At 39.6% G+C, this 27,971-nt stretch overlaps 2 protein-coding genes across 4 annotated transcripts; both read right to left on the bottom strand.

Moving 5' to 3' along the window:
• Nucleotides 1-114: 114 nt before the first annotated feature.
• On the bottom strand, nt 115-13,214 carry si:dkey-119f1.1 (Structural maintenance of chromosomes protein 6-like). 2 transcript variants are annotated; one of them, XM_061052040.1, is made up of 27 exons: nt 13,083-13,214; nt 12,565-12,756; nt 12,324-12,459; nt 11,382-11,487; nt 11,029-11,165; nt 10,886-10,947; nt 10,703-10,783; nt 10,488-10,589; nt 9,684-9,803; nt 9,431-9,529; nt 9,115-9,261; nt 8,587-8,675; nt 8,300-8,464; nt 7,726-7,904; nt 7,434-7,635; nt 6,795-6,909; nt 5,876-6,036; nt 5,512-5,647; nt 5,089-5,169; nt 4,715-4,885; nt 2,735-2,872; nt 2,433-2,578; nt 2,099-2,224; nt 1,792-1,897; nt 1,512-1,664; nt 857-954; nt 115-605 (listed from the first exon to the last, which is right to left on the bottom strand). In XM_061052040.1, exons 2-27 carry the CDS (start codon nt 12,718-12,720, stop codon nt 509-511), a joined length of 3,309 nt encoding a protein of 1,102 aa, XP_060908023.1. In that variant the 5' UTR covers nt 12,721-12,756; nt 13,083-13,214; the 3' UTR covers nt 115-508. The 2 variants fall into 2 exon arrangements, with proteins under 2 accessions (XP_060908023.1, XP_060908024.1); XM_061052041.1 differs by lacking the exon at nt 13,083-13,214 and having other exon boundaries at nt 12,565-12,778.
• A 1,394-nt stretch (nt 13,215-14,608) lies between these two features.
• ak9 (adenylate kinase 9) lies at nt 14,609-27,695 on the bottom strand. Of its 2 annotated transcripts, XM_061052039.1 has the most exons (33): nt 27,643-27,695; nt 27,449-27,545; nt 27,239-27,351; nt 26,898-27,059; nt 26,568-26,666; nt 25,897-25,971; nt 25,596-25,697; nt 25,306-25,445; nt 24,887-25,206; nt 24,381-24,499; nt 23,992-24,139; nt 23,806-23,902; nt 23,635-23,720; nt 23,473-23,532; nt 23,008-23,202; nt 22,528-22,670; nt 22,116-22,319; nt 21,754-22,029; nt 21,512-21,633; nt 20,722-20,941; nt 20,534-20,602; nt 20,227-20,442; nt 19,358-19,576; nt 18,954-19,170; nt 18,676-18,877; nt 18,351-18,497; nt 18,036-18,253; nt 17,488-17,684; nt 17,128-17,297; nt 15,610-15,708; nt 15,318-15,420; nt 15,080-15,194; nt 14,609-14,932 (listed from the first exon to the last, which is right to left on the bottom strand). In XM_061052039.1, the coding sequence occupies exons 3-33, from the start codon at nt 27,323-27,325 to the stop codon at nt 14,724-14,726; spliced, it is 4,836 nt and encodes a 1,611-aa protein (XP_060908022.1). In that variant the 5' UTR covers nt 27,326-27,351; nt 27,449-27,545; nt 27,643-27,695; the 3' UTR covers nt 14,609-14,723. The 2 variants fall into 2 exon arrangements, with proteins under 2 accessions (XP_060908022.1, XP_060908021.1); XM_061052038.1 differs by lacking the exons at nt 25,306-25,445; nt 25,596-25,697; nt 25,897-25,971; ... (3 more) ...; nt 27,449-27,545; nt 27,643-27,695 and having other exon boundaries at nt 24,759-25,201.
• Between the last annotated feature and the right edge of the window lie 276 nt (nt 27,696-27,971).

Below are 27,971 nucleotides of genomic sequence, written 5' to 3'. Positions count from 1 at the left end.
ACTTTTATCTAATGAATAACAGATTTAAATGAGAACATAAAGGTTACATGTTTACTGTGTCCTTCACATTAAACCTGAAAAGATCCCAAGCATAAAAAAAAAACCCTGAAGCACTTTACTTTCAATTTTTAGTTTAATGAACAAGACATTTTACAGACATTTTAAACATGAATTGCTTCTATGTTCAAACCATTTAACATGTTTTTGCAGTGGATATAAAATCTCCCTAATATAACAGTGCCTACAGCTTCGTATTTGTGCATGAATTTTTTGTTATGGTACAAAACTTTAACACATTTTTGAATTTTTGAAAAATCCTGGTTTAAAAAAACAGGGAATCCTTCTCAAAGCAGAAACCCTCGATGATGAGTGAAGAACAATATGGCTGAACTTCCATGACATTCACAAGTGTTCCCCGAAGGACGAGGGTCTTGTTCTCATGCAGGCCGTCCTGGTGCCTGTCAGAATCGAGTTAGCTCACGTGATGTTAAATGAACCTGAAGCAACACTACTGGTCCTCCTCTTGCCCGTTTTGTGCGTCGTTATTGCCCCGATCAGGATCTTTGAGACGGAGGATGCGGATGATTTTACTCACAGGAAGAGAACTGGAAAAAAAAAAAAAAAGGCAACAAACATGAAAACAGGACTGTGCCTTTGAGGTTATGTGGCTAGAGCTCTTTCGCAAGAAAATAAGCAGCGTGCTAAAATCACAAACACTTTAATCCCAAACAGATTTCTTCATTACAGCTCATTTACTGAGATAATATACAGCAACTAAATCAATAAATCACATCTGGGTGGTCTCACTGCTCTGTAGAATAAACACACAAACAATGAGAGATTGTACTGTGATTACCCCATGCTCTGCGGTGTGAGGAAAATGAACTGTCTGTAACGCTGACCAGCAGCAACCTTCAGCAGCATGTCCATCGATATCCTCCTGTTCACCATGTCCTGATAAAACAAACAAAACATTCATATAAACTCTAGAAATAAAAAAACAGGTTCAAACAGAGTGAGACAGTTTCCTTTTGACTTGTCATTTCAGCAACCTTGCATAACTTTCCCACTACCTGTCAATGCCTGTTTTACTCTACAAAAAAAGGAGATCTCAGATTTGGACCTGCAAGGGAGCATGAAACTAAACCGGGGGGGAGAGGCCAAAAAAATGGCGCCTGCATGTACAGAATAAACAGCGAGCGGACAAAGTAGCCATCAGGCAACATGAGCAGCTCCCAAAGTTGATATCTGCTCGCACAAGTCGACCTGACATTTGAAATATTTTGGGTCGGGAAACCTTTGATGCTGGTCACTTTCAAAGCCACATAACCGACCTCCTTCAACAAGAGTAATGTGTGAGAGTGGTAGTTAAAATGTGCATGCATGAAAAAATACAATACACTCGCGTGCTTGGTTTACTTCGCTCGGTCACTAATTACATAAATCTTAAGCAATAATCTGTGTTTAAAAGCAAGGTAGCATACACATCAATAGAAGCATGTTCTTATTACCATGTAAACATCAAACTCGTCAAGGCAGCGGAAAGGCGCCTCTGTGATAGCCCACAGAGAGAGGACGAAGCAGACTGTAGAGAAGGAGCGCTCGCCTCCGGACAGCGTGCGCATGTCGCTCAAGTCAGCCTTGTTTCCCTGACCAGGCTGCACCTGCAGAGGAGGGGAAACAAGTCTGTTTAGTACAAGTTTCCTTTGAATTCGGCATATATCTTTATATCACCTGTATAAAAAGCTGTACCAGTCATGCACTAGAAAATTCCATGAGAGACCGACTTACCGAGATGGAGAGGGTTTCATTCTTGTGGTCAAAGGTCATACTTCCAGTGAAGCCTCTCTGGAGCAGTGTGCTGTTAAAGTAGTATTTACAGCGGGCAGAGAGGAATCTAAAATACAGAGAGACGCGCAGAAGGATCAAGAGGGTGTGGAATACAGGATGAAAGAGCCGCAATACATGGCGCAATACAGAAAGAGCCACTAGGTGTCACCTTTTCTTATTTGTTGTAGCTTTGGGAGAAATAGTTCTGAGTTAAGAATTCCTTTACAACAAACTGCACTGTAAAAAAAACATTTATTCCATAACTAACCTTCTGAGCTCAGAGTAAACCTGGAGTCTGTGGTTCATGACATTGTCCAGACATTTGATGAAGCTGTTCAGGTGTTTCATTTGCTGAGCCATCTTGTTGTAGTTATCCAAAGCCTCTTTATACTGCCTGGGTGTGGGAAAGATAGACCATTGGAATAAGGTAAAACAGAGAAAGATGCACATTTAATTAACTGTTATCTTGTTTGCTGTACTTACTTAAATACTAAAAAATATTTATACTTAAACCGGTGAAGAAAATGTTTGTGCCTACAGTATATCAAGTTGACAACCCATTCTAATGATTCCATTCTTGTCTGATTCAAGGGTCCTTGTACCTTATAACCTCCTCTCGGTCCCCCTGCTGCTCCTGCTGTGTTGCTATCTTAGCTTTGAGACGGCTGATCTCACTGTCCAGACTCCTGGGCACCCGTCGTACTTCCAGACGCTCTGGACAGATTTCGGTTGCCTTGGCAACAGATGTCTGAACAGCATGTAAAACAAAACAAAAAAAGCAAACAACATATCAATTTCTGAGACACAATGCAGAAACACTACAACCCAAACAGTCTATAACCTTTAACATTTCATGGTAACTGAAACAACTCTCTCTCCTGCACCTTGTTTTTGTTTGACTCACCTGAAGTTCCTGCTCCTTGCTCTCCAGGGTGGCCTCGAGGGCCTGGATGCTGCGGAGATGGTCACTGCGTTTTTCATCATAATGTTTTTTGTGATGCTTGCACTTCATCACCGCCTGATCTGTTTTATTCAGCTCCTCCTGTAATGAAACAAAAAGACAAACACCACGAACTTCAGGGGAGGGTAGGCAACCTTTGAGGTAGATAGAGCTACTAAGGCCGTGTTCACACTTGACTTCTTTTTTCAACTGCAAGCGCCTTTTTTTTACATACAAGCCTATGGAAAATGGAAAAAGTATGACGCCTTTTTAAAAACCGGACGCCTTTTCAAAAAGCGCTGCGCCCACCGCCTTTTTCAGTTGAATTATTTCAACTTTGCAGAAAAGCGCTGGGTGACGTCAAGCGCCTTTCTGACAGCTGACCAATCAGGACGAGTAGTAACCTACGTCCCTAGTTACCTGTGCCCAAAAACAGCAAATTTCCACCAGATATGTGTGCATTGCGTGTCCGCTCCGGTCTGTTACGGGTCCGTGCATCCTCATCCGTCAACACCCACCGGCTGCGTTCTCAGTCTGCAGCACGGAGAGCACAGCCAGACAGCTGGAGTACGGAGACAAAGGAATTTCCGCGGTAATTTAACAGATGTACTCGCGACAGCACGAGATAATACGATGTTCATGGTATAAAACTCAATAAAAACCTTATAAACACATAAACACACAAACGGTTGTTTTTCTGAACCGTCAAAACGGAGGTTATTCTGAAAATAAACCCGCTGTTTTAATGTTGTATCAGTGTCTGACTTCCCATCCCGCTTATTCTTTTCTGTGCTAAATTGATGCGTTGTGCTCCGGCGCAGTTGCACTGCAGACTAGATCCCGTTGTTAAGGTTACAGAACACTCGCGCATAAGCACTCAAAAGGCGCTGAAAGCAGCGTTTTTTTCTGAAAAAAGAAGTCAAGTGTAAACACAGCCTAAGGGTTCATCATTTTTAATCTACTCTCAAAGTACCTGAGCCACCAGGAATCTAATAATGACTCAAATCTAAACAGACCCGGTGTATGGAACAAACACAGTGACGAATAAAAGACTCCTGGCCTGAAATCAGCAAGCATTTTAAATGTGAGCCGAACTAAAGCAGCAGATTGTGTGTTTATAGATCAGAAAGACATTAAAATGATTTAAAAAAATAAATAAAGCGCACCGATGTAAAATAATTTAGAATTATTTCGTCCCCTACTGGCTCCTATGCAGCCAATAGGGGACGAAATAATTCTAAATTATTATTGTTATGACACCAGGCATTTAAACTTGAATGCAATACCAGTAAAAAAAATCAAACATTATGGATACCGTTTTTTAAACCATGGCAACAAAAAAAGAAATCATTGGCAAAAATTGCCAACATTGGGCTATTTTTTGAAGGAACTTAAAAACAACTTAATGTGATGCTGGATCATAACAATATGTTGTTGTTTTCCAACCTGCAACAGAGAATTTGTATTGTAGTTGTAAAAGATCTGCAGGTAAAGGACGCAGAGCAGAGACACGCACAGCAGATAAGATCAACTGTGACTTTGGCTGCTTAGACACACAATCCAGCTGCTTCCTGGATGTTTGTGTGGAGCTGTGGACACGTTTAAAAGTTCTGTAGAGTGTGACCTTCACAAAACATATTTAAAAAATAAAGTCTCATTTTTCTGTTTCACATCTTTGTTTTCCCTTCACTTCCTCTCTTTGTTACTCAACCATCTCTACACTTATGGCTGCTTCGAGTTGAAAACATGACCTTAGATTTGTTGTTGTTGTTTTTAAAACGCTGGTAATTTTCATTATTCCTGAATGTAAAATTAAAGGTAAATTATATTGCTTTTTAAAAAAAAAAGGACAGCTTAAAAGCCATGAGTATTCATTTAATGAATGAATACCAGGGATGCCTATCAAAAACATTGATTAAAGGGGGGTTATATTACAGTTATTACCTTTATCGAGTCGGCCTCCTCAGCGACTGTGTTGATCTGTTCTTTGTGCTGCTTGTACTCCTGCTCTGCCTTCTCATAGGAGGCCTTGAACTCTGCCATCTGAGCCCGAGCTTCATCGTACTCCACACGCTTTGATGAGATCTTGGAAACGATCTCCTGAAGTTCTTCCTCCTGTAGCAGAATGGTGACGGCAGCATATCACACGGAGCACAAAGACTGAAAACATTATACTGACATCAACGTGAAATCTGTGAAGATTTCACATTTATCCTAAGACATTTCTTCAGGCAAAGCTCAAAAGTTTATTTTAAACTTGGATCCACTGATTTTGAAAAATGTCTGGCTGCTGTAATGCGTTTGTGTTTTATACAAACCAAAGGCTTGAGGTCCTCTGACTGCGGCTCTTCCACATTTTCCAGGTCTGTCAGCTCCAGCTGTAGCTTTGTGGCCTTGTCCTAGAGGAATACACACATTCTCCATGGGTAAGTCTTTCACAGAATCAGGGTAAAACACTAGAAATCTGATATGAATATATATATATATATATATATATATATATATATATATAAAAATATCAATCCAGCGGCATTATCTTTTCCAACATTAAAAGTCACCATTCTATTGTATATTTGTGCATGTTTAAAATAACTGGTTTTTTTTTTTTATGTTGAGGCAAACAGTAGAAACTTTAAACTGAAAGTTGAGAGGAAGCTACATCAGAGTTTATTTTATTGTTTTACTTTCCACTTTGAAGGCCTCATTATTATATCTGTGAGAATAAAAGTCAGAAGTCTTACTTTGGTTGACTTCTGCTCCAAGTGGGTCCTTCTCAGCAGCCCGTCATTCTGTTTGATGTCCTCATCTAACTTTCTCATCTGCTGCTGGAAGCGGTTAGCCTGACCCATCTGGTTCTCTATCTCCCTCTGCAAGTGCCTGCAAGAGGGGACGAGAGACACCAGGGGGGAACTGAACAGGACAGTAGAACAGCCTACAACCACACCCTGTTACATTTACCCTGTATGTCTTAAAACAAGTAAACATAATGTGATTTCTTTGACAACTTTCTCCATTTTCACAAGCTAAAACACACCAAAAAGTCTACTTTCTCACCCCGACTGGTTTGTCACCACACACCTGCACACTCATTCACCATTCACTCACCTGATCTCCTCCTCCACATCTCCAGACAGGTAGTTTGCTCTGGTTTGCTCAGCAGTGTAAGTGCGGTTAGTAAAGATCTGGTCTCCATCCTTAGAGAAGGCCTGGGAGCAGTTTTGAGGGGGGTTTCTGCCCTGCATCACTTTACGAGCTTCAGTACGATTCTACACAACCCCACATGCATACACAAACAAACACACACAAACACACAATAAAAATATAAAATTAAAAGTCACGTCAATGCACCAAATTCCATTGAAGACAAGTTGGTACACAATTTGCAAAAAGTGCTAAATATGAACCGAAGATACAAGCATTTTGGTTGTCTTAATTTGATTATATGTACAGTATAGAGCTGTCAATGTTAACACATTGTATTAGTTTATACATTGATTGGGACATTACTTAAAAACTGTCACTTGAAAAGGAAGTGAACATCTATGCTAGTATGAAAAAGAGGCACCTGCTGTTGCACTAGGTAAGCCATTTGTTGTCTTTTATATCTCAGGTAGTGAACATGGGGTAAAGATACTCTCAAGTTGGCATGTGTGGCAAAATCTGGCTTAAATTGTGCAGAGTGTGAACATATTTGTCTGAATGATCCTGTGTTTGCATCAACTCACAATGTGATGTGCCACCTCAAATCCTAAATCAACTCTTTGGGATGTGTTGCAACATGTTACTAGCTGCTTTCTTTATGTTTCAATGTGGCACATTTTAAAGATCTTACAAAGTGAATATGAATATTTTCAATTTGTGATTAATCATGATTAAGTTCATTGACACTCTTACAGTTCATTTAATTATTATAGGATGCTGCACAGTGTCATGTACAAAAGATCTACATATCTACAGAGCCTTTTGGATACTGAGCATCAGGTTCAAATACATGGTCACATGGCTTGTGTTACTGTTTTTGTACCTTAATGAGTAGAATACTCTCTATATTTCGCTGATCAATCAGGCAGTTGGCCACCACAGGGTCTTCCATTTCTAGAGCTTGAAGCACGGAGGGGTAGTCAGGGTGATTCACAGCCCTGACACAAAGACAAAATAGAACCATAGAAATAGAAGACCGTTGTTGATCAAATTCAAACAGGTACCATTGATTGAAAAATTTCAGGCTTTTTAATACTGAGATACAATACTAGTAAAATACATTATATATTTTCATTGAAACGTGTCCTTTCAGATTTAAATCATAGACTCCACTGTTTTTTACTTTGATACATGTATTATAACATCAAGCTGTCACAACAGAATAAAGGAGAAAAGTAACCTAAACATTGTCACACCACTCTTGCAGCTTAATGAATTTCTGCACGCTGATGTGTGTTCCACAAACATGGCTGAAAACTATTTGTTGCTTTAATGGATCTGTCGTCCTGACAAAGTAAGTAGCAGTGTTAGTTTAACCTTAGTGAAACAATTGATCATTTCACTTGTAACTAAGTTAAGTATACATTTTTCAGCTATGCTTCAATCATATTTCCTTTTTCAAATCTAAAATTGACTATGAGACTGTAATGCATGTTTCTGTGTATGTTTTGCATGTCCTCACCTCCTTCTTGTATCGTGGAAGTTTTTGAGAAAGGTGCTGGTGATGATGGCAGGTCTACGGCCAGGTGGGAACACTTTGCTCATCAGGCCCTGCAGCACCTTCTCATCCTCGTGGTTGTCACAAGTGAAGGCCAACAGCTGGCTTTTAAGACAGACCTCTACAGCCAGAGCCAGCTCAGGGTCCTTCAGGCTGATAAGGAAACCTGCGAGGGGAGTAAGAAAAGCCTTTTGGTCACAGATGTCACTCTAGCTGGTAGGACATAAAAGATGCACAACTAGGCATCAAGTCTTACCCAGAGGTCCACGGGGCCTCTGCTTGAACTTGCCCCTTTTGTGAGCTTCCTCGATGGCGTTTAAGAGTGCAGGCACGTGCTCTCCAAAACGCCTCAGGCGATTAGATCGGCTGCTCTCCATAGTCTGCAGGTTCCTTTTGTTGGCCTCGATGGACCTCTGGAGCACATCAAGCTCTCTCCTGAAAACAGAAGGAGGTCGATGTTTTATTATGTTAGAGGCTGTTTCACTTTTTCCACTGTAATTCCACTTTTATCCTAAAGCCCCATCAATGGTCTTTAGTGAGGTCGATTATTTTATTGAAGAATTGTCCACCTACAACTGGAGGACATCAAAAAAAGGTTTACACTAGTCTGAACTTAAAGTCGAGGGAATCCTGTGTTCTTTTATTTATTGAACGATGTGTTCACACGTTGTACCGTTACAAATGATTTCCTCTTCTTGTCCACTAACCCTTAAAATGTGTCGACTTGTCTTCTGAACTTACTGTGAGGCACAGCAACACCTTGAACCAATTTGTGGATATGCATGTGTGATTGATATTGATTGTCATTGCCCAGTCTCTTTTGTTCTTACCTCATCTTTCCTTGTTCTTCCTTGGCACGGCTGCTGGCGTTGCTGTATTGGTCAATCTGCTGGCCCAGTGTGGAGATGTGGTGTCTCAGGTTCTCCAGCTCAGCCTGGATCTCCTGCACACGCTCAGTCCTGGCCTGGCTCTCTGCTCCTGTCGTCTGACTGATACTATAGGGATGTAAAAAAGAATGACTGTACTACAAATATTTGAAGAAGTACTAAAAGCACAGGAGAGTCAAGAAAAAAACCGAATGGAGCTCATTAGATGTTATAATAAGATGACGACGCACCTTAGCTTTAGATCATTTAACCTTGAGGACAGTTGGACCTTGTCCTTTTCCAGGTCCCTCAGGTTAGCCTTACATCTGTGGACAGTGACCTAGCTCAGAGGAATTCAACATGAGAAACACATGTTAGCATCATCTTAGAGAACAAGCATCCTAAAAAAGATCATCTTCAATTAAAAATACATAAAAAGTGAGTTGAGATGTATTCAAATATAATTCATCAATATGAATTATTGTCATTGTGTTAAATGATTATTATTTATGTATTGTAAACCCTCTTAAATGTTCAGAACCACAAATTTGTCCGGTACGTCTGATAACCCTTGTAGCTGTTGACACCATTCAGCAGTGTAAACAAAGCCTCATATGCCACTGAACATTGTATCAGAGTTAACTTATCTAAAAATGTCACATCTCTCCACTGAGTTCCCTTGGCCAACATTACTTAACTTAAAATCCCTTATATGAAAGTTACAGTTAAAGTTTATGTCATTAATCACAGCCTGAGTAATGCATTGTCAGAAGTCTGACCTCGCTGGACTTCAGGCGGGAGTTTTGTCGCTGGACCTCGGCCTTGAGCTCAGAACTTTTCGGCTGGAGCTCTTGGACTTGCTGAGTGATTCCCTCCAACTGTTCCTGGATCTGCTTGTGCTTCTCTTCAGCCTCCTTAACCTTTTTCTGCATTATAACATTCAAACAGAGCAGAGGAGTGCAGAGGTTTAAGGGAAGGGGCACAAAAGAGAGCTAATCATAGACAAATGCAAAGAGGTGGTGTGAGCAAACACTTGAATGCATTATTGAGTTTTATACTTTTGATTTCATGGTTAATATGCCACAAGTATCTTACCTTCCATTCATCCACCTTCTGATCATATTTCTCTGTATCACGCCGGTCTGACTGCAGCTTCTCCTTCATGGGTTTTGTATCCTTCTCCAACTCAGCAACCTGCAATTTGTAAGAGCCACGGTTGATATCTGGAGTATTGATGTTCTAAGTAAGTGCGGCACAGCTCCAGTTAAATTGGGACATGAGGGCATGGGTGAAAAAGGTTGGGACAAAACAAAGGCAGAACAAAAAGGGGAAAAAAAAAGGTTCTTACCAAAGCCCACGCCATTTGCTTCTGCAGCTCCTCCAGCTTGGTTTGCATTTCATCTAGTGAAGCCAGGCTATTATAACGTTCCTCCTTCTCCAGGTACTTCCTCTTCAAGTCTTTCAAGCACTGAAACAGTCATACATTCAACACATTTGGTAGGATATATTCAGGTGATGATATTTATGTCACGCAACCCGTGCCAACTGATGAGATTGATATTCATGTCATAAAGCTGCTGCATGCTCTTCTCTGCTTCACTACTCATTGGTTGATACCTTTAAAAAGTCTAATTACACAGAGCATTGACATATAGGCAAAAAAACTGTCATTATCGTGTCAGACTCTGTCGCTTTGCCTGCTATTTCGCATTTCCAAGAGTCTTTGCTACGTCATGTCTTGCCTCCTTAGACCCCCTTTCACACTGTAAGTGACATATGTGAACAAGCAACTCAGTTACATTTCAGGGCCAGGCTGTCCTGATTCTTATTTGTTACATTTCCAGTAGAGCATGTCAGAAAACGACATATGACACTGGTTTACACTGGTTCTCTAGATCCTTGCGTATGCTGTACTTAGTCCCAGGTGTGCGTGGCTTTAGAAGAAAGCGTCTGCTTATTGAGTTGTAGGTTTAAGTGAATCAAAACAGAAAATGTATGTCCTGGAAGTAAGAAAAAAACTGAATTTTGAGTCATGTAGAGGCAAGCAGAGATGTAAACTTCTCTTAATACTAAATTGATAAGCTCATTTAGCTCACACAATACTTTGCTGAACTATAGATGACGTTTATATTTCTAGCAAACCGATTCTTACTTCACTATGTTGCTGAACTTTTTCCTCTGTGACATGCTTGGTGGCTTTGATGTAGACATAGTCCTCTCGCATCTGCTCAAGTTGGGTAGCCTTCATAAAAAACTGCATGAGGAATGGAACAAAAAATCAGAGTGTGTAAGAAGAAGATCGGTTGCAATTCAAAATACACAAAGCAACATACAAATGTGAAAAAATATGAAGTCACATTTAATGACCTTATATTTATCGCCCTCTCCTTTGGAGTGCAGGAAGTATTTGCTCATCTCTTGTGTGAGAACAGACACAGGATTGTTGACCTTTGAGAGAAAACAGTGAAACAAACGTATCACACAGGATTACATTTTGTTACAGCACGGTTCAACCATTGTTGTTGTTTGCAAGATTTGCATAGCCCATACCTGTATATTAAAATTGTCCAGGATGGACAGGAGCTCCTCCTTTTTGTTTGAGACAAGTTGACCTGAGTGAAAAAGAAACATGTTTATTAATCCTTTGCGTTTTTGTCCCACTCGTCGGTTTCTATTTACTTCACAGTCTTTACCTGATTTGGCTCTGAGTTTATAAGTTCTCAATCCTTCTCGTGTTATCCTCAGGTCCAAAATGATGGCTGGACCGTACACTTCAGGTTTGTACGCATCCCTTCCTTTATTACGCAGGGTGATTGACACGTCTGCCGAGCTGAGGAAACAGAGTAATATTTTTAACTTTTACCTTCTCGTGAGATACCTAAAAAGATCACAGCTATGATTTCTTTAGAAGTAAAAAGACAAAAAAGATAAGAAGTAACCAAAAATATTTAATGAGTTATACCTAACTGACAGGCAATGGAAACCTATCCTGTATCAGAATGAGTATAAAACACAAGAACCTGCCATGATACGGTGCAGGGCTAACCTTTCTCCTTGCTTCACAAAACCCTTGAGGGATAATCCTCTGTTTGTGGCCTGTGCATTCCCGCCAAGGGCAACTATGAGAGCCGTCAGAACAGCACTCTTTCCACCTATCATAGAAGCAGATAGCACAGGAAGGACGATCAAAATAAGCTAAACAAAAAAGATTACAGAGATAGGGTTACTCCATTCATGACGTAAACATATAGCAAAGACCCATCTTAGATTAACATCATCATATGGAAGAGGTCAAAGCCATTACAAATGATCATCTAAGAGTTTTAAAGGACTAGTTCTGCTAAATGTAAATGCAAAACTTAAAGCTAGTTTCTATCACTGATCGGTTTATTTTATTGCCGTCCCTTTGACCTGTTTTCATTTAGTTTTGGATCCGTAACAAGTTCCTTTTTCTGTGTTTAAGTAAATGTTGTAACCCTTGATCAATCAGAAGGCTCTTACTTTTTCAAAATAAAAGCAGGGTTAAATTCAAACAAGTTAAGTACTCTCAGTTTAAGACAGGCTTTACAAGCCTAACATTTTTTATTTTTAGATGCGAAATAATGGAATTTCAAACATGCGATTAAAAACGTGATTAATCGTAATCAACTATTGAAAATTTAGTGATTAATCACAACAATTTAAGTGATGTCACCGTTTGTAGTTCGGCTGTTGCATGAATGCTATTGATCGAAATACTGCTGATCTTTGTGTTGACAAAGGCCGTATAACTTGTCTATTCTGCAGTGTTGCTATCTTTTAATCCGGCCATTAGATTGTTACAGAGTTGTTGGGGCTCAAGATAGAAATAACTGTAAAAGTATCAGTTATAATAATAAGCACAAACTTTCAGTTCACCTAGTTTCTAAAGTAAGAAACATGTTTAAAAAGAGATACTTCAGTAATGCTCCAATCTCTTAAACACAGATGGTGAAGTAGCATTACTTACTTCCATTATTGCCCACAACAAAGTTGACATTGGGACCAAAGGTGAATGGTCCGAGGTTAGAGTGGCACATGAAGTTCTTCAGAGTGATGCTCTCCACGATCCCTGCATCGCTCACCACCTCACCAGCTTTTGGCGTCTACAGATAAGTTATATATAAGAATCAGGTGTTATTAATTGGGTCTTAAGAATAGGCTGTATTTAAATTGAAGGAACAAATTCATTATTTTTACATCGCACAAACCTGTTTGCTCAGTAGATCATCTTCCTCATCACTGTGATTTACATTACCATCTCCCTTCTCTTCTTCTTCTTCTTCATATTCGTCCTCCTCCTCTTCCTCAGGTCTTATCCTTTTGTGGGGTTTGTCACTGGCGGAGCTGCTTTTCCTTTTGGACATCTTTGCACCCAAACTTCTTCAACGAGGAAAATGAAACTGAAAGAGGAAACGCCGCGTAGCTTAAAGCCTCAAATCAAAGCTGACACCAGGGTTTTTAGCAGACAAAATTACAGTCACAACTGGTTTTCGTTAAGTGTGTAAGTGCCATGGCTTTAGTGAGATAGTTTGCCGAGAAGAAACGAAAGAAGTGGCAAAAGTTACGTTAGCAAGTTACGTCAAAAACTTAGCCATATCCGCTAACTAACGCTACATGCTAATCCCTAAGACAACAACTTAGCTGGACGTTTAGCTGCGTTCTGATTTACTTCGGCACCACAAATTGCAAGAATTGGCATGTAAGCTTGTGTGGTGTGACTGCTTACCTTCAGGAGTAAGTGTTAAACACTCACAGCACTGCAGAACAGCAGTAGGGGAGGACAACAGGACCTCTTCTCGAATTCGCGCCCTGTTTCCTCCTGAAGTCTCGCGTGGATATGCGAGACTGTCATTCCACCGATGAGGGAATTTTAATAAGCTTATCCACCTAGCGTTTTTTTTTTCTCAGTACCAGCGTCTTTTTTCCAGATGTTTTCAACATGGATCGTGTCTTGTACCCACATCCTCTTTGCTCCGTGTCTATTGGGGTAAACAAGCTATCTCAAATATAAAACATGCAGTAAAAAGGTAACAGAGCAGTGTCGGTCATATTGCCAACACACTGTTGTCATAGCAACAGGACGGACGTGCAGTGCTTTTATTCTGAGCGCACAAACAGTGTAAACACTCCTGAACGCACAACCAGCGCTTTTTCTGCCCGAAAAAACGCTAGGTGGACGCTAGGGCATTTGGCTTTTAACCTCAATAGAAAAACTGCTCATAGGAAAATACTAATTCAGATTGAATAAATAAAACAAATGAGAATTGGTTCAAATAAATTAAATCAGCTTACTTTGAGTCTTAAAAGTGTATTTGCTTGTATTTTACAGTAAAACCTCTTTTAATTCTCTTTCTTTCTTACTGGCTTACAAGCGACCACATCTTATCTGTTTTCCTTAAAGGGATACTTCACCCATTTGATTTAAGCTTTGTATCATTAGAAACCTGGTAGTATTTTTGAATGGTCGTGCATCCTGCCCTCATTTTCCCCTGAGATGGGAAATCTTTGTATTTCTAAGTATGAAAAGGAGCTTCCAGTGATGCAAAATGACGAGCTGGGGCGGAATTTCCAAGATTAATTCTGGAAGAAATCTCGGAATCAGTTGAGGAAATGGCCTTATGTGTTGAAGTAAATATGTCTGTAAATGTTTTTATTACTATATTTCTACTGCTATATTGTATATTTTGGAGAAACTGTAACAATCGAATTTCCCTCTGGGATTAATAAAGTATTTCTAATTCTAATTCTGAACAAGAGGACCTTAGTGGGAGTGGCCTGTGGTGCTGTGCATTCTGGGATTTGGTGTCTTTCATCCACATGAGCCAAAAAGACACTTTCTGCCTTTTCTCGGCCAAGAAGGCACCAACTTCAAAATGTATTTCACAGTTCTACTACATGACCCAATGTCAATACAGATTCATGTTTCAACAGGTGAAGTATCCCTTTAACTAATACATTCAATTGTGAGCCCTACCTACTATTAAAAGAAGTATAATGGATATAAATAAACATCCTTGTAAAACAAATATCAGGCCAAGAACTTAACAATATTGGATGAACAACACTAACAGACCCTGGTCTATGTTGATTATAGGCCAAACTTACATGCACTACCATTATTTCCCTGCATCATTAACCTGACAATGAATTCCCCTTTTAGTTTAATCTCAAATAGATGTAAGAAAAGCAAAATGTAGTGTCCAACATAAATAAATAAGACATCCAAAAAGTAAGTAATAACCCAAAAAACCTGAAAAATATTTTATTACATGTAACTCTTGAAATAATAAACTCACACCACTTTCAAATTATTTTTTTGTTACACAATTCTCCACACAAAATAGTGAAAGTCAAAGTTTCAACACAACTACAGAACACTGCTGGCACCTGACATGTTTCCCAAGGCCAAAAAACGGTTAAGTTTGAACTCAAAGTCAATAGGATGTTCACGTAGGGGCTTGTAGTTCCTCCTCATTGTTGAGCTTAGGTAGGGAATGAGCTCGCAGTTCTCCTCAAACAAGGCCAGCTTCTTTTTGTACTTCTGGCGGGTGTAGTCTGTGCTCTTGTGGTTGAAAGCTGTTAAAATATGAGAAACTACTGATCAGTGGGATAATATTTTATTTAAGTAAACATAAATAAAGCACTTAACATCCTAACAATCATCCTCATCAAGTTTTTGCAATTCAACATAATAGTTCCGTTTGATAATGACATCTTCCCTACCTTTCAGATAGAAGGCCACATAGTGGAGGGCTGATCTTTGGATACTTAGGAAAGGATACTTTGGTTTTAGACACCCAACAGCTGTCATGGCCTTGATGACTGCAACCCCAAGACCCTGAAAAACACCAAAAGCCTTACAGACCTGAAAAACCTACGTGAATGATGATATTATGAAATATGCACACACAAGATTATCACTGACTACCATGATGTTCTCAGGTATGTTTTAGTGTCTGACCTGCTCCAGGTAGCCCAGTGTGGGCAGGGAGGTGAGGGGTACAGGCTCACAAAGAGGAGGGACTTTACTTGGCAGCTTTTGGTCGCAGAAGGTTTCAGGAATCCTTGAAAACAAACCAGCAACCACCTTTACACATTAGACTAGACCATATCATGGCAATATAATGCTGCGCTATCTTTAATTAAAAGCAGTGGATGTTTAAATACTTTTTATTTGCACAACTGAATACACTTTGCAGGAAAGCATAACTAAATATTACACATTCTGAAGAATGAATTAAATAGCTCTTCACCTTAAGAACTTGTCCTGTTTCTGCTTTGTTTCAAAAATGTAGATCCGTTCTTTGTATTCCACAGCAAACTCCATCTTACCACGAACCAGGGCTTCATACCTACAGAAAAAGAAATGAATATCTAATATGTTTGTTCTATTTGAGCTGGCAAGTAGTATGTAATTCTTTGGATTCAGTTCTGGAGTCGATGATGCCCCTTTTTTCTCAGTCTTTGCTTTGAATTGTTAATTTCCTTCATTATTTTCTTGACGTTAGCTAAGTGCTTTTAAATTGAGCTTTTAAAGGGCTCTATAATCTAGTGAAAAGGGCATGGTTGCGTGACCGAAATTGTTTCCCCCCCCATAAATGAAAAATAAATTAATATAGAACTAAAGTGAATGTATGCCAAACATGTATCCAAACCACACTGCCCCATTAAAACACGTCAGTTATAAAATGTGATTTGGTTTCTTTAAAATGATCAGATCATTTGAATAGTTCCCAGTCCTCATCATCTTATCTTAAAAATACATATATATTTATAATAATATTATATATATATTTTTTAATCCCTTTGTTTTGGATCTTTATGGCTTAGAAAATGTAGTCCTAAGATTTGACTCCAAAAGTCCCCATCCCATCCCATCCCGCTTATCCGAGGTCGGGTCGCGGTGGCAGCAGGCGCAGTAAGTCAACCCAGACTTTCCTCTCCCCAGCAACGTTTTCCAGCTCCTCCTGGGGGATTCTGAGGCGTTCCCAGGCTAGAAGGGATATTTAATCCCTCCAGCGCATTCTGGGTCTGCCTCCCAGTTGGCCGTACCTGGAAAACCTCTGAAGGGAGGCGTCCAGGAGGCATCCTTAGCAGATGCCCGAACCACCTCAACTGGCTCCTTTCGATGCGGAGGAGCAGGGGCTCTACTCCGAGCTCACCCCGAATGTCCGAGCTCCTCACCCTATCTCTAAGGCTGAGCCCAGCCACCCTCCGGAGGAAGCTCATTTCGGCTGCTTGTATCCGCGATCTTATTCTTTCGGTCACTACCCATAGCTTATGACCATAGGTGAGGGTTGAAACGTAGATCGACCGGTAAATCGAGAGCTTTGCCGACCCTAACCAAGCCCGAAAGGCCTCCTTCTTCAGCCTGACGGCTTCCTTCACCACTGGTGTCCACCAGCGGGTTCTAAGGTTGCCGCCACGACAGGCACCGACGGTCTTCTGGCCGCAACTCCTGGCCGCAGCTTCAACAATGGAGGCTTTGAACATGGACCACTCGGACCCCATGTCCCCAACCTCCCCCGGGATGAGAGAGAAGTTCTTCTGGAGGTGGGAGTTGAAGACCCCACGGACAGGGGCCTCAGCCAGACGTTCCCAGTTCACCCGCACTACACGTTTGGGTTTGCCAGGTCTGTCCGGCAGCCTTCCCCGCCATCTGATCCAACTCACCACCAGTTCAAATCAGAATTCACTTTGGAAATTCAGGAGAACATCTAGTGGGATATAGCTATAGCTCTTTTTGAAATTTTACAGAGATTAATATTTACCTTTGCTTTCCTTCCAGATAAGTGACCGGACAGAAGCCCTTCATTTCAACTTGCTGTGGAAACCTGTTCTTCACCTGAGTCTCTGTTAGCTTTTGTGGCAGCAGGTGGGGTTGTGGGAGAGTGTGCGGGCAGCCAGGAGTCACAAATTGATCCGGACTGGTCAGGAACCTCTATCGAATTAGCACATTATAACATCATTTATGTGATACATCCTAAAATGAAGGAACAAAACATTACATTCTACCAGGTAATCGCAGAATCATGTTAGAGGATTTGTAATGTTTTTAAAGTCAAAAATCGGGTTACCTTTGACCATCAATATATAATGTCTCCTCTAAAGTGCAGATGCAGTACACTGACCTGTAAATGGTCTTCGCCACACATTTTGTAATAGTGTTCCCTGTACTGCGCTGCATGAGTTAAAGCTGCAATTTCTGAGCAGTCCACTAGGTGGAGATGTAGAGCCAGGCAGACAGGGCAGTACTGGCCAAACTCTCCAAGTCGATTCTGCAGCTCCGTGGGTGTGACACATAGTCTGTTGATGCAAGCTGATTGTCCTGCAAAATTAAGAAAATAAGGGGTAGATATAGACTCTTTCATGTCATCCTTTGCATGTTTCACAATTATTTGATTTATTACTCAAATTACCTGTTTTTAATAATACATTTATTTATTTATTATTTTTTTCCCTTTAAAAAAAACATTATTTCGCTTCCATTTTTTTGTTTTGGTCGTTTTCTTTCATTTCTGTGGCTGCTTTTGTAATTTTGCATACTGATATTTAGGGATGGAATTTAATGCACTATAAAGATAAGATGCATCCTTTTAGATTACAGTCTTCAATGGATACAGGGCTTGAAATGTTATTTTTTGCTGTGCTGAATACGGGTTAAGCTTTCAGTACTTACCTCTTTGTATCCTCTCCAAGAAGTTGTGGATACATTTCATGTTGATGCTAGTCTCCTTTAAAATGTTGTTCCAGATCCACCATTGGCTCTTTGAGCCATCCAGCAGGATCAGGTTCTGATATTGTTGCTGGAAGTGTTGCCTCACATGCTCCATCTCCTCCTTGTAACAGGAGTTACGAATGTGGAGGATCTCAGAGCTGTCATGCATAACATGAGGCCTTCGTTTGGAGGAGAGAGGATACATTTTATTATCTTTGACTTATCATTCCTGGAAAACTAAACAGAAATTTAAAGTTCATTTTGACGTTCTCTGACTTGTTAGGCTTCATCTTGTCCAAGAGGCCTCTCTTTAGCACCTCCACTGTGTCCAGCTCCAGCTCAACTGCTGTCATGGGAATGATGCTCCTTGAACTCATCAGCTCTGCCTGCTTTAATGTCTTTGGAAAGCCATCCAACACATACCTGGAATCACAACATAGAGACTATTGTCTTCAGAAGATAAAAGATCATAGTACTGTATGTACAGATTTCTTGGTAGTCATATATAAGAACGTTATCTTCGTTTTTAGACACAAAAATCACATGGAAGTTACTTACATTTTTTAAAATTATAAATGTATATCAAATACCACCAGCTTACCCTCTGGTGCTGCAGACTGAGCTCATGAGTGCCACCTCCAGACACTGAATGGCAAGTTCATCAGGCACAACAAGTCCCTGGGACAGATATCTTTTCATCTGGACAGCCAGATCAGTGTTCTCCTGTGTATTAAGCACCTCACGCATAACCCCACCAATGGACAGTCGGGCCAAACCGTATTTCTTAGCAAACATCTGTGCCACTAGAGAGATAAAGCATGGTGAGAGAACGGAACGCCTCTGAGAAAGTGTGAAAGAAAAAAATAAACTTTGTCTTACCAGTGGTTTTCCCAGATTTGGGTGGTCCAAGAATAGCTATTTTAACAGGGAGCAATGCAAAGGGCTTTGGCTGCCTGATGTATTTCAAAGGGTTCAACATAAAAATGCTGCGGTTTTCCTTAGTCGCAAAGAAGTAGATAAACTGATGGAAGATTAGAGGAAATGTCGTATTGAGAGGCCACTGCAGAGGCTGGATCAAGTCAGGCTCTTTAAATTGCTGTGAAAAGGGCAGATGAATGAATTGAAGAATATGTGACAACACACTATGTACAGGGAATCTGAGTTTTGATAAAATAACTAACTTCTTTTGAAAAAAGAAGAATTAGAATAATAGATGGAGTACTAGTATTTAAAATAACTTCCAAAATGTTATTACTGAAAAAGTCCCTATAAATGATTCCTACCTTGATGGGGTCCCAGCAGCCAAAGGCACTGTGGAGCTTGTAGGAAGTGAGCAGCAGCTTTTGTGCCAGGCTATATGGGATGGGTTGGCATTTTTGGAAAAGAGACTCCCTATTGGTCAGCAGGGGCTGGATTTTCTTGAGCAGCTGATGCTGCACTATCCAGATTTTGCGGGTTGCACCTACAGACACTTTGGGTATGTTTTGTTCACTCAGGAGCTCCTGATGATGAAAAAGCACAAATCACAACATGTTAGTTTAAGATAAGTAAAATATGTAAAGCATGATGGATTATCCACGATGTAATGTTATCTTACATTGTTAATATTATTATTATAATTATGTAAATTTCCCCGTTGTGGGATAAATAAAGGATTATCTTATCTCTTATTCAAGTAAAAATGTTATGTTATTTATGCAGCTTTTCGAACTTTCCAAATGTCCCATAAAGCTCCTGTGAGGAATTTTTGGTTTGCATTGATTTAGGCACCCACTGTGGACAAAGTGGAACATCTTACCCCTCTGCTAATCTTGTCCTCTATGAGGGTATGTTGTGTTATTTTAAAAGTAACTTTTCTTCCTTCCTTTTTGCAACACATCACTTTTAATCTTTGCTGTGGATTTTTTTTTTAAAAAAGGGCTGTGCCTGCAGCATGCTGTTAATCCCTTCATCACACCTTCCCAGCAGCACTAACAGACATTAAAGGTAACTTTACATTTATGTATAATTTTAGTTTGTTTCATAACCTGACAAAAACTCCTCACAGGGGATTTAAGTACATATCAAATAATAACAGAAGGGATGCAGGTAAAACAACCAAATATGCATGTTTGTTGAGGTTATTGCCTCCATGATGTTTGTGTCTTTGTACCGTCACAGTAATGACGCCATTTTCATCTGTCACAAAACGCTCTTCTATCTCGATTTCCAGCCTCTCGGATGCTGCCTCTTCAGTCTCCTCATTCTCTGTGTCTTCATTATCTTCTTCTAAAGGAAACTCTTCTTCCAGCATGACCTTTATCTCGTCCTCTATGTTACCCCTAGCTTCATCCTCCCCATCATCTTCCTCATCGCTGGGATGTCTGGACTAGTGGGTTTGGGGATAAGAGATAGGAGGGATGGTAGGTTAAGCAGTGATAAAAATGGTATGACTTAAAAGCTTTTTTTTTTTTTTTTACCTTTGTTATTGCTGCATTGCCGCCTAACTCTTCCATGAGTTCAGCTCTTCTTTGGGCAATTTTTTCTGCCTGTAACAGCGATAATAATATATTTCCACTTACTCACACAGTCTGCAAGACACATAGCTGGAAAAATACTGAAAAATAACATTAGCAAAAAAAAATTCTACCAAGTTTAATATACTTACCCGATTCTTTGCACGTAGATCACGAAGGAGGACAAGCTGTGCTTCATTCCTGCGGCGGCGATCGCGCCATTTATTTAGGTATGTCGGCAAGAGACGCTTCTGAACATCAGAGGCATCCACCGCCATGACCACAACAACATCAGGGAAAAGCTGTTGCTGTACCATGTACTGAACCTCCTTAGCATTATGAGGGAAGCCCTCCAAAATAAAACCTGTTGACCTACAAGGATTAAGTTAGGTCGACAATTATGAGTTTAATGACCTTGAATCACACATGTGAGCAATGTTTATTAAAAAAAGATGACTATATAACAAACATATAATTAAGAACAGTGAAATCTATGTGTAAATAAGTCTAAACATGTTTGTATGTGAGCCTGGCATTTAAGAGGTGAAAGGGCAAAAAACCTGAGAGATTAAATACACTTGTTTGCTTTCTTACTGAGAGTAATACGAGAGGTTTGACACATGTCATGAGTCTGTAGGGCAAATGTGAAGTCACCACCACCAGCAGCAGCTAACTTTAGTGTTGATTAAGTAAAAACATTCAACTTGTTCAGATTTGGAGCAGCTGTTATGCCCTTAAGACAGAGAAAGGCGAGTCAAGTCTTAAGCTATCAAAGCTTAGCATAAAATACGTAGCTTCATGTACAGATATTAGAGTCACATTAGTCTACTCATCTAAGTCTCAGCAAGACTGCATATCAGGATGGCTATCCAACATGATAGTCTTTAAAAGAGTAAAAAGAGGTGACAGACGTGTGCATTTTTTGCTTGTGTGTTAAACTACCTGTATGGCTCATTTTTCCAAAACGGCTCTAAAACATTATCAAGGATCTCTGGAGGCAGAGGATATCCATCAGACAGGTAAGCTTTGATGGCATGTTCCTCATCAGTCAGCTCTCCTTCTTGCTGTAGACAAACAAAAGAAAATTCACAATAATGCAGCACTAAAATGTAACAAGTCACCACATTTGAGGTGCTATAATAAATAAAATCCTGCTCCAAAAAAGAACATTTACTGAGGCTGACCTCCATGTCATTGATGCTGGCAGAGGGATCCTCACTCTCTGTCTCCTCCTGCCCCCTCTCTTCCCTTATCAGAGCCTCCAAATCCTCAGAAGACCCGTCACTAGTGTCCACTTCATCAGCATAAGGTACTCTTGTCTTTGTCTTGGTCATGATGAGCATTTGGAGTAGCTCCCTGAAGTGAACGTGGAAGAGGCCAAGCTGCTTGGCCAGCCACTCACCCTGAGTGGTCTTGCCTGACCCTCTGGTGCCAAGCAAAAATATCCGAAGGGCAGGAGGCTTGAGAAGAAGAAAATCATCAGGGACTTGTTAGGGATGTGTACTATTCTCACTGTAAGTTTGATTTTTTTCATGTCTGCTTGTACCTCAAGAGGCTCATTCTGTGCAACAAATTGTGCAGGGTTCTGCAGGAAAGACTCCCTCGCTTCTGGGCTGGAGAAGTAGAAGGTTTTCTCACGGTACTTGGCTGCGGTTTCTTCCGTACACGGCCACAGGACATTTTGGTTTTTCAAAGCCACAGGGCAGAAATGATCAGTATCGCCTAATAATCTCTTGGCTGGTGAGTGTCCCTGAATTCCAAGTGAGGAAGGAGATGCCGTTTAACATTCGTTTGTATAATAATTATTAGCGAACAAAGCTGTTAAATGACCCTTCTCTTTAATGTCACATTTATAGTCAATATTTATATTATAAATAGTATCGTAACCTTGTAGTTTAGTCAAGATTAAAAAAAACATACTGGGGCCTTAAAGTTAAGAGACACTCTTGTTTACTGACTTCGTCCTCGTCCTCGTCCTCTGCTTCAAAATTATCCATGCTGCCTTCCTCAGTTCTCTCTAGCTCTGCTAAGGCCTCGAAATCCTCAGCCTCTTCGTCCACGTCCATCTCTGACAGCTCCCAGGACATGTACTGAAAGGGTTCTGAAGATTGGACATGTAAACAACAATGGATTGGGAGAATTTTTCTTGCCAAACACGGAGACTTATTTAATGTCACATCATAACAGAAATAATTGAAATTGGACATTATATTATAATGTAGGGGTAAATCACTTTGATGTAGCTTCTCGTTATGAAGGATTTTCTCGTATTTTTGTTGAAGCTTAAAAAAGTGAATTTGCTATACAAATAGAAATATGGATACCTTTCCTTTGAATTAAATAATTAAAAAGATGTTGCCTAACTTTTCATCTTAAACAAAACAGAGCTTTGAGATTTGTGGTGTTGCAAAAATGTCTCGACCATGTTTCACACTCACTCTCGATCTGAAGGACCACCTCCTGAAGCAGGTCCTCAGGGCTTTTGTCACCAATCTCCAGTACTGAGTAGGACACATCTAAATTGGACTTCATTTTCTCCCATTCGGACACAAACTGTTTCAGTTGCAGCTTATAGTCATTCATCTCAGGGCCGTCTGGATAACCCAACTCCCAATGATCAGGTAATGCCACAGCTTGAGCAGAACAGAGGGGAGAGGAGAATATTGAGAGCATTGAAGGTGGAGAGAAAACACTTTCTTCTAGATAATGATGATTTGTTTAAAACAGGTACCAGTTGTAGCTTCACTTTCCCAGTTTATAAAAATCAAGACTGACATCAAACCCCGAGATGACTTAGAGAATAATCCAATCGTATCCTTCTCATCTCTTATCATTCATAGAATTGAGACAGAAATTTTGCATTTTTGATCAGGGAAACACGAATATGCAATGAAATGTCTCACCTTCTTTTTCGTTTATGTCAGGATGTTCAGGATTGGTAGTTTCAGATTGTTCAGGGTTTTCTAAAGGAAAATGTTCATGATTTAAAACTATAACGGTGAAATACTACAGGATCAGGGAGCCGCTGTAAATATAGCGTTTTAAAAAAGAAAGACTGACTGTACCTTCCATTTCTTCCACAACTGTCTCTAGATTTGTTTGCAGTTCTGCAGCTGTGGCCTCCCCCTTTTGTTCTTGCTCCTTCTGCTTTCTAAAATAAAGATAAATAACTCCAACAAATAAAAGATATATTTTTTAAAAAGTACAATCCATGCACTCTAATTGCATATACTTACAAATCCTGTTTTTGTTTCTGAGATTGTTTGTCCTGCAACCTCTTCCTTACAGCTTCATCCACGCTCTCCTTGTTCTTCTCATAGAATCTCCTCAAAACTGACAAACACATTGAAGTTCAGTGATACAAGATACAAAGACTTTCTAAAAGCAACTTGTGTGTGATGAATTGTTTCTGAGTGTCATACCCTGATTTCCATCACTGTCACTCAGACAGATGAGGGTGTCAGGCAGGATTTCTGCTTGCTGTAAATCATTGATTTGTGAATAGTTCTTGGGAAAGTTGTCCAGCACCCATCCAGTCCTGACATCTGAATCAGAGTCAGCCTCCTCAATCTGTAACATCAACAGCACTGCCTTGATGATTTAAAGAAGTTTAAAGTGAACTTAAAGTTAAAAAGTTTATTGTTCGGTTTAACCATAAAAATCTTACAGCAGTCACAATAATATGGATAAAAATGTATTAGGGACTGCATATTAGTTACATATTTATGTATAGTTTATGCAAATATGCTGATAGCTTGTAGGATAGATGAGGTTGGATAAATTCCACTGCAATTTTCACATTTTGACATACCTCTTTAAAACGCTTCTCCAGTACCTCTGTATACAGGCTCATGGGATTTGTACTCATTTGTTTGGCTTCTTCCAACGCAGTCAGAACCATTGCTTGTACCTCTGGATGATCCTCTGTAACTGAGAACACATTTCATCACAGAGGAAAACATTCACATATACTGCATATACACACTACATAAACTCCAACACTGATCTCTCAAACAGTTTGACAAAACATAACGTCACCAGAAAACCATTTGGGATTTGTGCAGTACAGGTAAAGTTTCTGATTTAAATGTTTATCTATCCATGTCAGTTTGTTTCAAAGTAGGTTTGGTTCAGGGAGACATCAAGAGAGTAAAGAAAATATTTGAATATTAATGTCTGAAAGTCCTACCGTTGCAAGAACTGGTGTCATCTGATGAAATAAAAAAATATAAAAATATTAGAAAAATTAATTCTGAGTATGCCATCTGAAGTTAGAATTTAAAAAAAGTACAGAAACATCCAGAAAGCTTAACTTGCCTGAATTATCTCTCTCCTGCTGCATCTTCTTCTTGATTTGCTCAATAGCGACCTGTGTTGTCTCGTCCTTGATTTGGTCAAGCCTGTCCTGCTCAACCTTTTCCAAAACCGGCAGAACCAATTTCTCCATATCAAGCACCAGTGCGTTGTAGTGCTGAGCCAGAAGCTGACATAGTGTGCTCTTCCCTGCCTGTGGAGGTCCAATGATGGCAACTCTGCAAGGAGGCCTGGGCATTGGAGGAAGAAGGTACTGCCGGGGGTTTGCGACAAACTTCTGGTAGGCCTCCTGAGATGACAGTATGTACAGTTTGTCCTGGAAGCTGCACAAGAATTGAAAACAGTTGGTTGACATTAGACCAGTTTCTATTACTATTACATAGATTCCTACACTTGCTCGTGGCCTTCAAAAGATGACTCACCCCACACATAATTCAGGTTGACCAGGAATTACTTTTCCTTCCTTTAGAGCAACAGGGCAAGTTTGGCCCCAGCGGCTTCTTCTCCATCTAAAACCAGGGGCCACTGTCCTGGATGAGGACATGAGTCTTAGCAGATCCTCCTGGAGAAGAGATGGATTCAGAATTTAATAACTTTAATTTTAAATGAGAAGTGGATTCATTGAAGAGGCTATTGCATTAGCATCAATTGTGTATACAGCTGTTTGAAATACTGGTTTATATATAAGTTAATATTGTCATTAAAGGCACACTGTGTCAATATGCTCTGAAAGTTCCTCTTCATCAGTCTGGTGCAGGGGGACTGGAACTGAGACGCACTTTATCATCATGGATCCAAGACGAGACATCACAGTCTAGAGACAAAAGATTCAACAGACCAATAATCATCCTTCAGAACTCAAAACTGCTCATTTATGCTCAAACTAATTATTTCTCGCATTTAAGCAAGCAAAGGACTACTGCTGTTGAAAAATAAAAAGCATACTAAGGTAACAAAATCTTGCTGTGTATTATATTGACTGCAGATTGTTTATAACTTCTGAGTGTTTTTACCGAGTGCAGCTCTCCAGGTGACATGTTTCCATCCAGCTCCAACAAGTAGAGGGGGTTGTGGTTTGTCATGTAGTCCTTAAAAAACATGAATTAACTTATAAACAGCTGGCTTACAAAAAAAAAAAAAAAAAAAAAAAAAATATATATATATATATATATATATATATATTTACTTGTTGGGAAAATGTTTTCAACCCATCACTTAATATTTGAGTAACAGAAGTGAGTTGTCCAGATCAGGCTTTGTTTGTCTGTCTGATCATCTGTTGAAATGTGAACAATAATCTAACTTTACTTCAGTGTCTCAGAAACACTGGCTACTTTTCGAGAAGTCAAAAGCTGGAAGTAAACACTTTTTGGAAAGAATAGCACAGCATTTGTTAAATACCCTTTCAATGTAAACATGCCAGTGGTTTTCTAGGTAAAGATCACGCTTAAACATAAGAGCAAAACTGATCCAAACAATGATGAAATTTAACTATGCACTCTGGTTTGTAGTTATTTCAATCACTCAGGAGTGTCTTTATCAAGTGATTCCCCGAAAAAGATCGAGATTATCTCTTATAGAGATGGATGGGTTTTTTTTCAAAGAATTTGACAAACTAATTGCACTATTTTGTGCTGACATATTAATAAGAACTCCTAATTCATTGGAGCTCTTGGTAACTGACCTCGAGTGGTCTGAGCATTGTGTCTCTGTACATCTTAATTCTGGGAAAAGCATTTCTCGGCAGGTTCTCAGGTGTCCACACCATCTGGTCAATAATATCCTTTTGGATTTCCTCTTCCCCATTCTGCAAGCAATACAAGGTTTTGATAACAATGAATCATTGAACAACAAATGCTAAGTTAGATATAGAAATACATATTAAAAATAAAATACAACCAATCAGAAAGAGCAACTACTCATTGTGTCTTAATAAAACGATGTATCACATGGGTTTGCAGAAAATAACAATCTAAATCTTAAAAAATCCATCATAAAATTACTCGAGCCAAACCTGCTCCTCCTCCTCCTCCTCCTCCTCCTCTTCTTCATCCTTGTTCTCTTTCTTCTTGTTAAAGACCTCCTTCTGCGTCCACTGATCCCTGTTGTACACTTGTCCTGTTTCTGGGTGCTGCTTCAGACCGGACAATCTATTGACCAGATCCTTATCTGGACACTAATAGAAGAATGAGGTGTTCAATTTCAATATAAAACTCATCTCAGACTTCTAAATTGTTTTCAGAAAATAATGTTGACTAATGAAAAATCTACATGGTCTGGTAAAAGTAAAAGCTAAAAAAAATATATATTGCTGCTTCTTATATATATACAACTCTAGAGGTAAATAGAGGTGACCTTGATGTTGATGATGAAATCAGGTGATAGTTTGAGGTTTTTGATCAGCTCAATCTGCTCAGGAATCTTCAAAGATTCATCTGACATGAACGGTAGGCAGCTCAGAACATAACCTGTATCATAACACATGTGTCATTATGTAACCATATAGCCGAGTTATGAATGATAGAATTTTTTGCATACACGATCACCGTGCTGCAGTTTAATTACCATAATGCTCCACATCTGGTGAGTTAAGCCTGGCAAGAATCAGCTGGAAAATTAGGTCTTCTGGTATACTTCTACCCGCAAATAGGATATTTAAGAGCTAGAGAAAGAAAGAGAAAGAATGAAATGCATATTCTTGTAAAACACTTCATATAAAAATGGAAGGTTTAACTTCTTGGCTAAAAACTGAAATTTACCTCCAGGCCTTGCTCTGTTTTATTTTTGATGTGTGTGTTGAGCAGATCTGTATCTGAAATATTATAAATCAAATAGATTTAATAAATGACTCAAGACTCCAAAGTCGGTAACACAGGTGTTGTGCTTACCATCAATTAAGATACACTTCCAGGACTCTGCAAGTTTTTTGGCCAAGGTGGATTTTCCAACACCCTGCAAAAAAATTATGATTATTATATTTAGTAGGCCTACTTTTGTTCAACATTAAGAAACTTTTTGATACTAATTGTATTCACAATTTTTTAACAAAATAATGTCATGCTTATTTGCCCCACAAACTCCAAGTCAA

Source organism: Labrus mixtus, chromosome 12 (genome assembly GCF_963584025.1).
Source record: "Labrus mixtus chromosome 12, fLabMix1.1, whole genome shotgun sequence".
Classification (NCBI taxonomy): Eukaryota; Metazoa; Chordata; class Actinopteri; order Labriformes; family Labridae; genus Labrus; species Labrus mixtus.
The sequence above is the reverse complement of the archived record's forward strand: the minus strand, read 5'-3'. Positions and strand labels throughout refer to the sequence as shown.

What these genes read in the sequence shown, in the direction of transcription:
- si:dkey-119f1.1 (XM_061052040.1), bottom strand. Translation starts at nt 12,720, where the DNA reads ATGTCCAAAAGGAAAAGCAGCTCCGCCAGTGACAAACCCCACAAAAGG. An exon ending in CCCGCCTGAAGTCCAGCGAG is followed by an intron (nt 8,676 to 9,114) that starts GTCAGACTTCTG and finishes CCTCTGAGCTAG; the next exon opens with GTCACTGTCCACAGATGTAA. An exon ending in GCAAGGAGCAGGAACTTCAG is followed by an intron (nt 2,579 to 2,734) that starts GTGAGTCAAACA and finishes CATGCTGTTCAG; the next exon opens with ACATCTGTTGCCAAGGCAAC.
- ak9 (XM_061052039.1), bottom strand. Translation starts at nt 27,325, where the DNA reads ATGTCAGATGAATCTTTGAAGATTCCTGAGCAGATTGAGCTGATCAAA. An exon ending in GCTGCTGGGACCCCATCAAG is followed by an intron (nt 19,171 to 19,357) that starts GTAGGAATCATT and finishes CCCTTTTCACAG; the next exon opens with CAATTTAAAGAGCCTGACTT. An exon ending in CACTGGGCTACCTGGAGCAG is followed by an intron (nt 15,195 to 15,317) that starts GTCAGACACTAA and finishes GGTGTTTTTCAG; the next exon opens with GGTCTTGGGGTTGCAGTCAT.